General features: G+C 43.9%; 1 protein-coding gene across 3 annotated transcripts in view; it reads right to left on the reverse strand.

Annotated features, from left to right (window-relative positions):
- Map2k5 (mitogen-activated protein kinase kinase 5) overlaps nt 1-14,318 on the reverse strand; it is a 222,740-nt gene that overhangs the window by 187,248 nt on the left and 21,174 nt on the right. For all 3 annotated transcript variants that reach the window (XM_028752328.1, XM_028752327.1, XM_028752326.1), the window contains exon 4: nt 2,694-2,763. In XM_028752328.1, coding sequence (XP_028608161.1) covers nt 2,694-2,763 — 70 coding nt within the window. The remainder of the gene's footprint in view (nt 1-2,693; nt 2,764-14,318) is intronic.

Raw genomic sequence — 14,318 nt, forward strand, 5'->3', positions numbered from 1 at the left:
CAGCAGTGCTACTTGAAATGCAGAGGGTATGAGATCAGAGAAAGTTGTCTCTAGACCCAACAACTTGCTCAGCCTAAAGATTCTTTTTAACATGTGGCCTAGGCACAGACCCTATAGGGCTTGAGACCTTCTGACCAACCAGGAAGACCCAGCGAACCTCTTGCTGTGTCCACATTCTAACTGCACACTGTCTAAGTATACACACATCTGCTGTTGTGATAAACACCACGACCAAAACCACCTTGGAGAGGAAAGGGTTTATTCTAGCTCACAGGTCACAGTCCATCATCTAGAGAAGCCAAGGTAGAAACCTGGAAGCAGGAGCACAAGCAGAGGCCACAGAGGGCTGTTCACTGGCTTGCTTCCACACTCACAGGCAACTACCTTTCTTAACACAATCCAGGACAGTATACCCAGGGCTGGCTCTGCAGACATCCATCAGAAATCAAGACCTGATAGTCTAATGGAGACAGGAATCTCTAGTTTGTATCAAAATATAACCTCAACATACCTGCATTTCATCTACATCTACATGGGGGTATCTACATCTGTAGTGAGGGAGTCAGGTACTAAACAACAAGACAACCGAAAGAGCCCCAAAGACCTGAGTCACAGCACAGGGAAGGGGGGGAACTCACATTCAGAAACTCTCAGCGTGGCCTGGAGAGACTGCATTCCATGACATACTAGGCTGCTTAGGTTAGTTATGCTGGGGCTGCAGATGGTAACAGCATATCAGAGCTGTGACTTTACAGCATTACACTAAAGCAGTGGTCCTCAGCCTTCCTAAGGCTGCAGTCCTCTAATACAGTTCTTCATGCTGTAGTGATCACCAACCATAAAATTATTTTTGTTGCTATTTTATAACTGTAATTTCGCCACTGTTCTGAATCATAATATAACTAAGACAGCCACTGATTGAGAAAGGGTCATTAAGAGCATCAAATGAGTTGTGAGCTACAGGTTGAGAACCACTGCACCAAACCCCACACTCCCTTCATACATACATCACACCTCGAAGTTATATGACTTTCCCAAGAAACAAACTGTAATTTAAACCAACTTCTCACTCAGCACACTAAATGCTTCCATGCTGTGTAGTTCTCAGGCTCCTTAACCCCTCGGGCCTCAACAGCCAGTACAATAGAAGCAGTAAAACCTAACTGTGGAACTGCAGGGAAGAACAGGAAGGAGAGCTGAGGTCTCAGAATGGCTGCCACCACAGGGGGGTTAGCACAGGCACAGCCTTGCTGACAAGACTGCCTGGACAGTAAAGGGGAACTGAAATGAAAAGAGTTCCCACGGAGAGAAGGAAACAGTTTATTGTAAAGAAAAGCCCTCCAGCATGGAGACTAGATTCTCCAAGATCTGTACCTGGGTTTGCCATAACAGAGTTCAGAAGCAATGGACAGAGATTTTCAGCCTGTAAAACACTATTCTTTGTGAAGGAAATAATTTTTAAGTTTGCTTCAACTCTGAAGTCACAGAAAAAAACAAGGAAACAATCTGGGTCACTGTCAGGAGGCATCCACAAAAACACAGCAGAGCCTCCCTGTCTGCCTGTCAGTCAGGCACCGCAGAACGCGACTAATCAGACTTTCCTTTTGAATGACCACTGATCTTAAGTAGCACAGTTTTATCCCCTTACTTTGCCCTCCATTAAGTTCTTACTAATAATGAAATAATCCCCCTGGTTCTATCATCCCCCTGGTTCTACTGCCCACACAAACGCCTAAAGAGGAATATTGCATTTGAACCCGGATCTCCTCCTGAGCTGGCCAAGCCGGCTGCCTTTGGAGACCATCCCCGCAAATAGAGCCCAGTGGTTAATTGAGCCATCCAAACTTCTGAGTTACAGGTAATGAAAGTCTAGAATGTTTAATTGGAAAACTCATACCATGATTATCTGTACAGTATTAGTTAACGAAGGTGAGTTTAACTTTTAATTATTTCAATTAAGCTATTTCTAGAAGAGTTACTTAGAGGATTTCTTGTCTGTTCCATTAGTTAGAAAACATGGATTTCAAGTGGGGCAAAAATGATGGTTAAAAACTTACTTTTGCATAACTAAGTCACTATTTTCACCACTATTCAAATTTCGAGAGGGTATTTACACAACTCAACAGTCACAGTCAATACAAGGCTGGTACTGCCCAACCTAAAGGAGAGATCCACTGAGTCTCACCCTCATCTGCTCACGTGAAGGAGGAGGTCCCACTGGTTTTGAAATGCCTCCCCCACCCCAAGACAAACATGGAGCTCTGTCCACAGCTCTGTCCTTGCGTCCCCACTTGTCACAACATCCACACACGCTGACAGCTCTTGTCACCACAGCTTCCACCATCGTCACATGAGAACCACAAGCTCTGACTCCGAGTCCAAAACTAAAGCCAGCCATGTGCCTTGCTTTAGAATCATGGGGACTCCCAAAGAGTTCTTTAAGCGAATGTAAGTATGCACTTCAAAAACAAAAACAATCTAGTTAGTTTAATTTACTCTAGTAGATTAGATATTTTATCTGCTATAACTATAATATAGCTTGCAATCCCCCATGATAATGAATACTTCTTTTGTTTTTTTCAAATTACGAGCTAAACATCAAGTTATGTGCATTTAAACCTTTGGAAAGCATAGCTGGTGATGAAACAGTTTGCTGAAATAATCACTGTTGATTAGAATGTGTTCAACATTACCTCTTGGAAATATCTGCAGCGGCTCTATTAGCTGGCCATTTACTTGCTGTTCCATTACTGTGGAATAATACTGCAAAGAGATAATAGAAAGAGATTACTCAGTAATGTATGGACACTGGGACAAAACTTACGGGCTGTTTTAACTCGTGGCACTTTGTAAATGGCTGGCATGCACGTGTCAGCCTTGAGAACACGTCCTCTCTATTTGCACATCAAAATCACTACAGTGAGTATACTCAGGATTTGGAAGTCTAGTATGGGGTTATCATCCATATCACCGTTTGTCTTTAAGACTAATAGTATTAACTAAGACCTCATGTTAGTATTTAACATACTTTACAATGATACATACTTTAAATGATACAAAAAGCATTTTATAGAAATTACTCAAATTGCCTCTTGTGCTTTTCCTCTGAAATTTGTAAAGCAAAATGAATAGGCTCAATATCTGGCTTGAATCCACATGTCAATCAACCAAACACACACATTTGTGTACAAAACACAAAGATAATAGGACTGAAGTGGAAGAGACCGCTGGAACCAGTGAACATTTTACTCAACCCCCACATAAAAAGTCTACCTCCCCTAACAAGTCTATTCTGATGTGGAATTTAGCTTTAGGCACACTTTAAGATGGATCAAAACTTATTGTAAAATTCTAGGCATATAAAGCATAAGGTCTTGAGTAAAACAGCAGTTCACTGTCCCTCATAAAATAAGCCCAAAGTACCAAGAAAACGTTCCTGGAACACTGCCTGGTCCGCCTGATCACCTGTACGTGGAGAGAGCTTCTGTACCTTCTTATACTCCTTTAAGCTGAACAAATAAGAAAATAATGTTTATGAAGAAAAATACCTACAATGAAAACCACTGGCTGGGCGTAATTTTTTTTTAACTTTTTTACACGTATGGATATTCATGTGTACACCTGCATGTATCTACCACTTGCATGTCTGGTACCTGCAGAGACCAGAAAAAGACCTGGAATTACAGATGGTTGTGAGCCACCATGTGGGTGCTAGGAATCAAACTCCAGTTCCCTGGAAGGGCAGCCAATGTTCTTAACCGCTGAGCCATCTCTCCCGCCTGGACTTTGTGTTTTAAGGGCCTATCAAAAGCAGAACTCTCTCTCCCTTTCTGATCTTTGCTGTTTTTATATTTAAACATGTACATACCACTTAACTACCACATTTTCAGGAAATTCCTGAAATTTGATTTTTACTAACATTCTCAAAAGAACTTCTATCTTGGGGCTGGAGAACTGACTTTACGGTTAAAAGCACTGACTGCTCTTCCAGAGGATCCAAGTTCAATTCCCAGCACCCTCATGGCAGCTCACAACAGTCATAATTCTACTTCCAGGGGACCTGACAAAATAGCAAGACCTAGAAAATAAAAATAAATTTTAAAAACTTGAATCTTTCTATAGGTGTTATATACATTAAGGCTATTTTAGAATCAATCGTTTTCCTCCAAAATATGCAAAGGTCTGCATCACTGTGAGGATCAGAAGCTGAGAAAGCCAAAGCTTTCTGTACTGCAAACAAGGAAGGTGAAGGTGACCGTGGGGGGTGGGGGGAGTAGGAGGGACAGCTGGCTGATGACCAAGATGCGCTCAGCCCTCCTGCAATGGCTTTCAAACTGTAAAGGAAGGCAATTCTCTCTTTCTAAGGACCTAAAACTTAAACGCATACAGCGTAAACATGTGCAAATCACTCTGGAATACACTAAGGCCACAGAGGCTGTTCCTGAAAAGCCAAGAACTACAGTGTGCTTGCCGTTACTCACACGGTGACGACAGATAAGTGAAAGATCAATCATGTCGGCTGTCAACCTTTTGGGACAGCAATAACTGTTAACAAGTAGTCTGGAAAAATTGTCCGAAAATGACTTGTTCTCGGCACACAAGTATTTGAGGTTTCCGTGGAAAATTAAGATGCCAGTGGCTATTTGGAACATTGCTCAGGTATTCTTTTTAATGGGGAATTTGCCGGTTATTGATCCGCAGCGTGTACCCTTGCTTCTAGAAGGCTGCAAGCAACTTTCCAATCAGTGGCTGTCAAAAAAATGCCTGCCTTTTTATACTGACACAAGACAGCGCTGTGGCGGTGCCTATAGTTACTGCTTTTCTTTAATTAACTGCTATGTACAGTAGGTTTCTACTTTGCTATGGCCCTAGAAATGAGAAAAAAAAATCCTTATGCTTTACCTAACAAACTAATTATAGAATTGTCTGCAGTGGGCGCTCGGGGTCAGATCTGAGAACAAACGACCTCAAGTGTGAGGGTCAGGACAGGTGCGATGCCGTTTCCCTACTATAAAACCCTGCATGCATGAAATTGACCTGTTTTCCAGCTTTATTTATTTACCTTCCAAAATAAATAAAAAAGCTTTCACTTTCATCTCAGCACTGTGCCGAATCAACTGGAAAACTGCATATACGTCTGTAACCACTGTGAAAAATTTAGGCAGTGTACCCCCAGCTCTGCGTATTATGATTAACAGAATCCCGCTGCAGTGAGACACACTGTGCTGATTAGGACTTTTCTCTCAAACAGTTAATTAGGCTTTACATTTACTTTTTTACAGCTCTCCCAAACCCAAGTGCATTTCCCCTGCTGAAATATCAGGCTAGAGCTGGACACACACAGAAATGGGTAGCAACCAAGCCCATGGTGTGAACCCACTGTGAGCAGGGGGCCGCTGAGGGCCAGAGGCCACAAGGCCCCAGCCTGAGCTCTGCTGCTGCCTGTGCAGCACTCCCCACAGGCAAGGAGAAAACCTAGGGCATGTGTGGTACATTGGCACAGAGCGTTCCCACCAGGATACTAGGCTGCCAGGCTGCTAGGTCTGCTGCTGTCCAGGTGAATGAGCCAGGCACTCGAGGGTTGGAGGGCTTGTCCCTGGGAGCCTCACACTGGCTGTCTCCTGACCCATGGCACCAGTGGGGCAGCGCTGCCTTGCTGTAACATCTCACTCTGCTGGGCTGCAAGATGGAATCCGGCCAGAGGAGTGCTGCAGGCCGGACAGAGAAGGTAGTGAAGACCACAGCCAAGCCACGGCTTTACCTGAGCCAGGCCCTCGGTCTTCGCAGCGTATTCCTTTATTCTCTCCCATGTTGTTCTAAGCAGTAATAAAAGGCAGAGACAAGACTCTACCAAAGACAGTCCTAACAGAGAAAGCCTAGACCTCAGACACCAAGACAGCTAACATGAGTTGAACAGAAAAGCCACAACGTGATCATCTACCATGTGTTGGCTATTTTTACTTCAACATATGATCTACACACAGTAGGTGTTCGTCAACATATGATCTACACACAGTAGGTGTTCGTGAAGTATGTATTGACTGAAATGCGGCTGGACCCAGATTCTACCAGTCACTACTGTGTATGGCCTTCAGAAAGTCATCCAACCTCCTCAGGCATCCTGGCTTCCAAAGGAGAGAGAGAGTGTTCGCCTTATCACCGGGTTACTGTGGACTCCCATGCTAATCTGCAGCAGCAGCAGCAGCAGCCATGAAGGACTTCATACACTCAAATCCACACAGTCCATCACCTCCCAACATCCAGCAACACTTAGCCAAGCACTTCCTACCTCAGGTGCATTCTAGCATGTAAAGCACAGATTATATACAGAAAGTACAGACTAGGTGCCCAAACGAAACCCACAGGCAGCAGTTAGAAAGCGTGTTTGCTTCAGCAGTCCCTCCCATAATCCATTACAGGCAGTAATTGCAGCAATAATCAATATGCTAACCAGGTAAAAGATTAATCAGTTTTACGATAGCTAATGGAATCTCTAGCACCAGGCTTGGATTGGTTTCAGAGTCTCTCTGAGATGTTCTTCAAAACCATTTAACAGTTTTAATAAGAATGTCGCAGAGTTTAGTGTAGTTATCCAAAAATATAATTAATCTCCAAAGGAAGGCCAGATTCAGCAAAGGACAATAAGTACAATTGTTGGTTTTGTTTGAAGCTTATCAAGCAGTGTTCCTATTTGTTATGAACCCAGTTCGAATTACAACAGCATAATTCGATCAATAATTCAAATTTTGATGGAAATCTATGATATTAAAAAACCCCTGAGTTTAAAACAACACAGTTTAATATTACAAGCCTTAGATTCTCTATGAAGGGTGGGATGACCCTCACTCCCCAAACGCCTGTACATGTTGGGCTCAACACTGAATACCTCATATATTTTTCTAATTTCCCATACGTCTACCCTATTCATCTGTTTAATAGGCGAGACAAATGGCTTGCCAATAAACAAAGGTTATTAAGTGAGCAACAAAAAAAGTTTTTATTCTAGCACAATGCTCAAAACATGAAACATGTGCTTACTATTTAAGAGCTAAAAAGTAGGTGGGTCACATATCCCCCAAACACGTAACTACACAGTCGGAATCACGAGCAGACCACTGCGCTAGCAGAGAGCCCTGGCTTCTGCACCCACCGCTCCCACAACATGTGAGCTCAGCCATCTTCCCCGGCTGAAGAAAGGGCACAAAGCCCTCTGGACGGCCGCCCTTCGGGGAGCCTCTGCTCAGACATCACCCTACCCAGCAGCACCACCCCTCAGCTACCCTCATTCTAGTTCCTGTGGATGTGCCCCTGGATGGGTGACCAATCCTCCCTTCTTACTCTGTATCCCCACGTCCGCACTTCAGAGGAGCCATGGAGACTAACTAGAGCTTGCGGACTCACAGATCTTTATTTCCGACCTAGATGTCTCTCCTAAGATCTGGAGCGTATTCAGTTGGTTGACCAGAGCCTCCTCCCATGCTACAACCCAAAAATGGATGTCCTGCCTCTCTCCCTCCCTTAGACTCCAGTCTGGTTTTCTGCCACCTGGGTTCACCGAGTCATGACGTGCAGGTGCTCTGGCAGACGGCTTGAACTGGTCCTGGCCACCTCCCTTCCCAGACTGCCCACATGGATTTACACATCTGAACTCTCTGGAATGTCCTGACCCCCGTACAGCCCTGCAGCCACCACTGTCTTTAGTCTGAAACAGCCTGTACCATGTCTGTGTGTTAGAACCCTTCTCCCACACACCCGCCTTCTTCTGTTATTCCTACAAGCCGAATCTCAGGCAGCTTTTCCTGATTTCCCCAGGCAGTCTTCTGCCTCCATACCTTTAAATACACTGCTCCTCTGCCTGGAACACCCTTCCCAGTCCCATGGGCCCTGTTCACCCCACCACGGTACCAACTTCTCCAAGAAGCCTCCACTGTCCTCAAAGATGGATTCGGTGCTCTTGGGTGCTCACGGGCACCCTATGCCTCAGCATTTGTCACTTGTCATTCTGCCTGGTCAGGGCTGGTCTTATTGTCCTAGTCTGGGTTTCTCTCTGCTGCTGCCCAGCAGGACCATGGAAGGGAAGTATATGTGTTGAGGGGTGGGGGGTTAGGTTGCACAGTCACCGTGCCCACCCCCAGCATGCTGCTTGGCCAGAGGGTGAGTGACTGAATCGCAGAACAAGTGAGCTTTGGCCACAGCGATGTCTACTAGTTGTGACCTAAGGAGAGGCACACGGGGTTTGTGCCCGAAGGTCCTATTGTAAAAATGGAGAAATTACCTGCCTCGCTCACCTTAAAGTCACTAGGAAGATCAAAACTAAAAAAAAATGGTCCATGTACTTCTATAAAGTACTTGGGGAAAAAAAGACACAGCACTGTAAACCTCTTACCATTAAGCAACTGAACCCAGAAAGACAACGTTCCTGACAGCAGGTGACACAGGAAGCTCTGAACAAGACTCCTCAACTGCTCGGCCCACTACAGAGCCAGGTCAGCTCTGCCTCCTGGAGGTGTCAGCATCCCTTCCTCGCCCTCATCACTACAGCGTTACAATAATACACAAAGTAAGACGTGCTCACAGGACTGCGGAGTTCTCTCCCAGAAGCCCATCGAGGGCAGAGGCCACGCCTCCAGTATTTTATTCTCTCATGGCAGGTTTAGTCATGTGGGATCTCTGTGGCTTTAGGGAATCCTTGGAGTTCTGAAATGATACGTGCTATGTTTGTAGCCTGGTGTGAACCTCTGGTTAAAGAATGAAACACTCAGATTTCCACACCCTTCAGGAACTACTGGATGGTGCCTACACATAACATCTACATAAACACTGAGCAGTTGTTTACAGGAAGGAAATGGGGAGCCATCAGGCATGGTAAGTGGTCTCTCTACCCCTGTTCCTAATTTCCTTACAGGCAGAAGCTGTATGACCTCTTCAACAAGTATTTACAACAAGTCGACTTCCTCAACCTCTTCTTCACATGCCATCCAACAAAGACCCTTAGGGAATCCTTGGCGTTCCTGAAGTGATGCGTGCTGTGTAGCCTGGTATGAGCCTCTGGTAAAAGAACGCCCTGTCACCTGGTTCCCTAACAACTCACAGCTCTTCGTCAAGGAGACTCTTCCTAAACGTACTCTATGACAAGGGCCCACATGTGGTCACAGACTGAGAAGACAAGGAAAAAGAAAACCACAGGCTTTCAGTAAAAAGAGCAACAGAGACTGACTCTGAAGTCTGCTTCCAGGCTAATGCCACTACACGCACATACCTACTGATGTTTTGGAAATGAACATAACAGCAAGCTGATCATGTTTAGTAATGATACCATTTGTTTTGGCAAGAAAAATTATGAGGGGCTCTAGGAAGCTCCAGATGGTCTTAATAGAAGCGTGGGAAGCCAGCGGCAGCTGAGAGTCAGCTTAGCTAACTCAACGTGCCCTGAGAGTAGAGACAGCAGCAGAGCAATGGGTCCCTGCGCTCAGGTGTTCTCAGCTGAAGCTTTAGTCTCTTGGAGAGTAGCTTGGGCAGTGTCCACACTAACCTTTCACTTGCCATCTTGAAGTTCTGCTTTCCTCTCTGAAGAGGTCTAAACTGTAACTTAAACAACACTACCTGGCCATGGAGACAGCAGGCCAAGCAGGACACTCCCTTATAAATACGCTATTCACACTCTCCACACAGATCAACTGTGAACAAGCCATACCAATGTCAAAATGCTGGGGACTCAAAGCTGTAGCAGAGTTCCAGAGTTTCCTGGTGCTTTGGAGCTGAGTCTACCTGTGTTTTCCCTTTCTTCCAAAGCTGCACACAAATCTCCTTTTGATCCCAGGCATGCCCCAAGCTACTTCACAAGGTAGGCAACATTTTCATCTCTATTTCAAGAGACCCCCAAATGTCCTTGGTAACACAGAAAGGAAAAGTAAGATGATCTAACTCTGAAAATAAGTTTTATTCTTCTTATTTTCTCCTCTCTCTCTCTCTCTCTCTCTCTCTCTCTCTCTCTCTCTCTCTCTCTCTCTCTCTGTGTGTGTGTGTGTGTGTGTGTGTGTACTTTGAGTATGAGAAAACAAAACTACTTTTGGTTTACTTGTTAAATGTAACATACCCAAACGGACAGCATATTTTGTGGTAAAACTTGGCCAATAATTTTCAATTTTCAGAAGAGTATAATCTGCATAAACAATGTAGTAAAAAGCATTGCATTTTACAATCAAGAAAAAAAAAGTAGTACCTACAAAATGTTCTCAGTAAAACTTCCTCGCTACCAGAACAAGAACCATACTTGAAACAGATGGTGGGCCAATGGAGTCTCTGTCCAGGCCTCCTGGGTCCAAATCTGTACTCCTAACACATTTCTGAAGCTGACGTCAAAGGCTGACGTGTTTACCTGTGAAAGGAAGGCACACACAAGACCTCTGAGGTGCCCTCCAGCTCTACTCAAGTTAATACAATTTTAGAGGCAATCTCCAAGTTATGCAGACCAGGGTAAAGATAATTATAGCCCAATTTACAGGGTGCTCCAAAGGTCAAAAAGAGCTTTCCCTGACGGCACCCACTGTCTAACAAGGTACACAATGGTCAAGTATACCACAGGGAGTACTCACACTCCATGGAAACACAAGGACTCTACTATAATGAGAGGTGTTACATCGTCCTGGACTCTTCTGGCAACGTGGGGAAATAAGAGAGAAAATGGGCAAAATGAAGACTGGTTCTTGTCAGTACTCGGCTGCACTCACACAAGCCGAGAAGGACTAAGGGAATCTGATGAGGAGAAGTCCTTTGCTAGACACAGGACTGAGTGAAAATAAGTATGAATAAGTCACAGCTGCACAGTGGGCTGCTGTGTTCTCAGTGAAAGGCCACCCAAAGGAAGAGGTTAGCATTACAAGCCCTTCACTAAAGGCCCTCCATGGCAGTGCCATGGTGCAATACAACAGACTACATATAGGAGAACAACACCACCTATTTTTAATCTTTCTAAAAAAATAAGATGGGAAAATAAGAAAAACAACAAAATTTAAACTACATTAAGGGAATATTTAACAGGGGCCTTTAAATAATTCGCAATGATCAGGTATTTATTTTTCAGAATATGTAGGTTGTATGCTTTTCTAATAAAGCATTTCAAATTCTAATTAAAAAAATACTTTATGGAGGAATTAAAAAGATACAATAGTGTCAGAGGAGAAGCCATGATCCCAGAAGTGGAATATTCTAGCAGTATAACTTACAAGAAACTAAGCTATAAAAACAGATTGTTGATTAACACAAACTCATAACAAAATGCAGGGAGCTATCACCATGCTGCTGTAACAACACTTGGCTGCTGAAGTCTCTCAACCCATTAAATATCTCCTTGGAGACCAAATTACTTTACATTTTCTTAAAAGACAATTTATTATAGCTTTGTTTTCTTCTCATTATCTCTTAAAAATATATTGAATGGAGAAAAGAATACAACTTCTAAATAACTTACAGGAAATGGTCCTGATGTGCGACAACGGCAGCCTTCAGTTTGTGGCTGGTGAGTTAGCAGCGCACAGCCTGCTGTCAGGCCGTACCCTCCCTGCCTTGCCACAGGCTCTGCCTCACATGTATCCAAAACCACTGTATGTCATTATTACAGCACTCATAAAATTAACCGCCTCGGGCGGCTAGTGATTTAAATAATTGATAAGTTTTCAATTAAAAAGCCAACATTTTCAGGTCTAATACAAAAATCTATTTAAATTACTGGTAAAAACTTAGATTTGTGTTAACCCAAAGCCAGAAAATCCTGGCATCCAACTTGGGGGGAGGAGGATGATTCAGCAAGCTTTGATTCCCAACGACGACGTTGCATTTCTGACTCTCTCTTCATTTTGTAATCAGTAGAAGAAAATGGCTAAAGGACAGAGGGGAGTGACCTCTCCTCCCACTTCCTCAGATGACGTACTGTGACGCTGGTCTCACTCAGTCCCCTAGGAAAGCCTAAGCTACTGTATCTTGTTCTTCCCATAAAGACACAGTAGTCCTCCAGCGAGACTTTGTCACGCCTCCACACTCTACGCCAAACCCTTTTCAGAGCCAAGTTGAATTTAGTTTTTAATTATTTGTGGATTTTTGAGAACAGGTCTCACTGTGTAGACCAGGCTGGCCTCAAACTCACAGAGATCTGCCAGTGAGTGCTAGGATTAAAGGCATGAGCTACCACACCCAGTACATCAATTTGAATTTAAAAAATAAATACCAAGAAAATTACCCACTTCCTTTAGCTTTTCCAATTTTGTAAAGGTTTTTAAAGTATGACCTCCTGATTCTTTGGATTTCCTAGGTGCCTGTTATGTCCTCCTTTTTGTTTCTCATTTTGTTACTTTGGACATTCTCTCTCCCTCTTTTAGTTTGGATAAAGGTTTGTCTATCTTGTTGATTTTCTCAAAGAACCAACTCTTTGTTTCACTGATTCTTTGTATTGTTCTCTTTGTTTCTATTTTATTGATTTCAGCCCCAAGTTTGATTATTTCCTGCTGTCTTCTTGGGTATGTGTCTTCGTTAGGGTTTTACTGCTATGAAGAGATACCACGATCAAGGCAACTCTTATAAGGACAACATTTACTTGAGGCTGGGTTACAGATTCAGAGGTTCAGTCCATATCAAGGTGGGAACATGGCCACCTCCAAGCAGGCATGGTGCAGGAGCTGAGAGTCTATATCTTCATCTGAAGGTTACAAGAAGACTGACTCTTCTGTGCTGGGTGGAGCTTCAAAGCCCACTCCCACAGTGACATGCTTCCTTCAAGAAGGCCACACCCACTCCAACAAGACCACACCTCCAAATAGGGCTACTCCCTGGGCCAAGTGTATTCAAACTACCTCAGTAAGCTTACTTCTAGAGCTTTCAGGTGTGCTTTCTAGCATGAGATTTCACCAAGTTTTTATGTAAGCACTTAGTGCTAAAAATACCCATCGAGCCCCTCCCCTAGGAGCTCAGGGAAACCTGGAGGAAGAGAGAGAAGAATTGTAGGAGCCAGAGGTGTCAGGAACACCAGGAGAACACAGCCCACAAAGCCAATCAAGCAGGGCTCTTCGGGCCTCACAGAGACTGAGGTAGCAATCATGGAGCCTGCATGGGTCTGACCTAGGTCCTCTGCATAGATGGTATGGTTGTTAACTTGGTGTTTTCTGTGGCACTCCTAACAGTGGGTTTGTGCCTGGTCTTACTGTATCTTGGTATGCTGTATTTAGCTGATATTCCTGGGAGGCCTGTTCTTTTCTTGAAGGGAAATGGAGGAGGAGTGAATCTGGAAGGGAGGAGAGCGACTAGAAGTGGAGGGAGGGAGTGGAAACCAATTGCAATTGGTTTGTATTTTTAAAAAGAAAAGAAGAATTTAAAAATATTTAAAATATCAACAAATAAACCAACTCAAAATCCTAGTATCGGGCTGGTGCTCCTGAGGACTAGTGATGAAGGCTACCGAGGAGTTCAGTCTACATGTTCTCTATGACAAAGCCGCCTGCCCAGAGGACTTTCCAGCCATAAGACTAAAGGGATAGCCAACTACGCACCTGTGTTATTTTCAGACCTAGAAGTACCTCTCAAAAAAATCTCGGGGGCGTGTTTAAGGACATGTCTTACGAGGTTATGTTGTATGACAACAAGGCCGTGACTAATATGTTTCTACAACAAAAACTGATTAAGTTCTGCAATTGAAAAATAAGCATAATGCTGGGGACAGTGGTGGCGCACGCCTTTAATTCCAGGACTCGGGAGGCAAAGGCAGGCAGATCTCTGAGTTCAAGGCCAGCCTGGTCTACAGAGCAAGTTTTAGGACAGGCAAGGCTACAAAGAAACCCTGTCTCAAAATAAATAAATAAATAAATAAATAAATAAATAAATAAATAAATAAATAAACCAAACAAACAAACAAGAATAATTGATAAGGAATGCACGGTGCAGACAGCACAACTAAGACATTGCATACACACATTACTCAGATTCTCTGATGTCCTTGCCACAGTTCCCAGGAGGATTTTCCAGGTGGCCAGGCAGGAAAACACTAGGTGAGAGGATGAACGGATGTGGGATGAGAAAGGACAAACTTAAAAATTAAAATCTGCATTTTCTTTCTTCTGAAAATTTACTTTCAGTTATGTGTATGTCTGTGTGTGGGTTTTTGCATGTCATGTGGGTACCCACAGACCAGAAGGAGGGGTCAAATCTTCTGGGACTGTAGTAACAGGCAGTTGTGAGCCACCCAGAGTAGGTGCTGAGAACTAAACTCAAGTCCTTGGCAAGAGCAGTAGCTTCTCTTCCCTACTGAACCATCCATCTTCACAGCCTCAAGT

This window comes from Grammomys surdaster, unplaced genomic scaffold, assembly GCF_004785775.1.
Source record: "Grammomys surdaster isolate TR1022 unplaced genomic scaffold, NIH_TR_1.0 125896, whole genome shotgun sequence".
In the NCBI taxonomy this organism is placed as follows: domain Eukaryota; kingdom Metazoa; phylum Chordata; class Mammalia; order Rodentia; family Muridae; genus Grammomys; species Grammomys surdaster.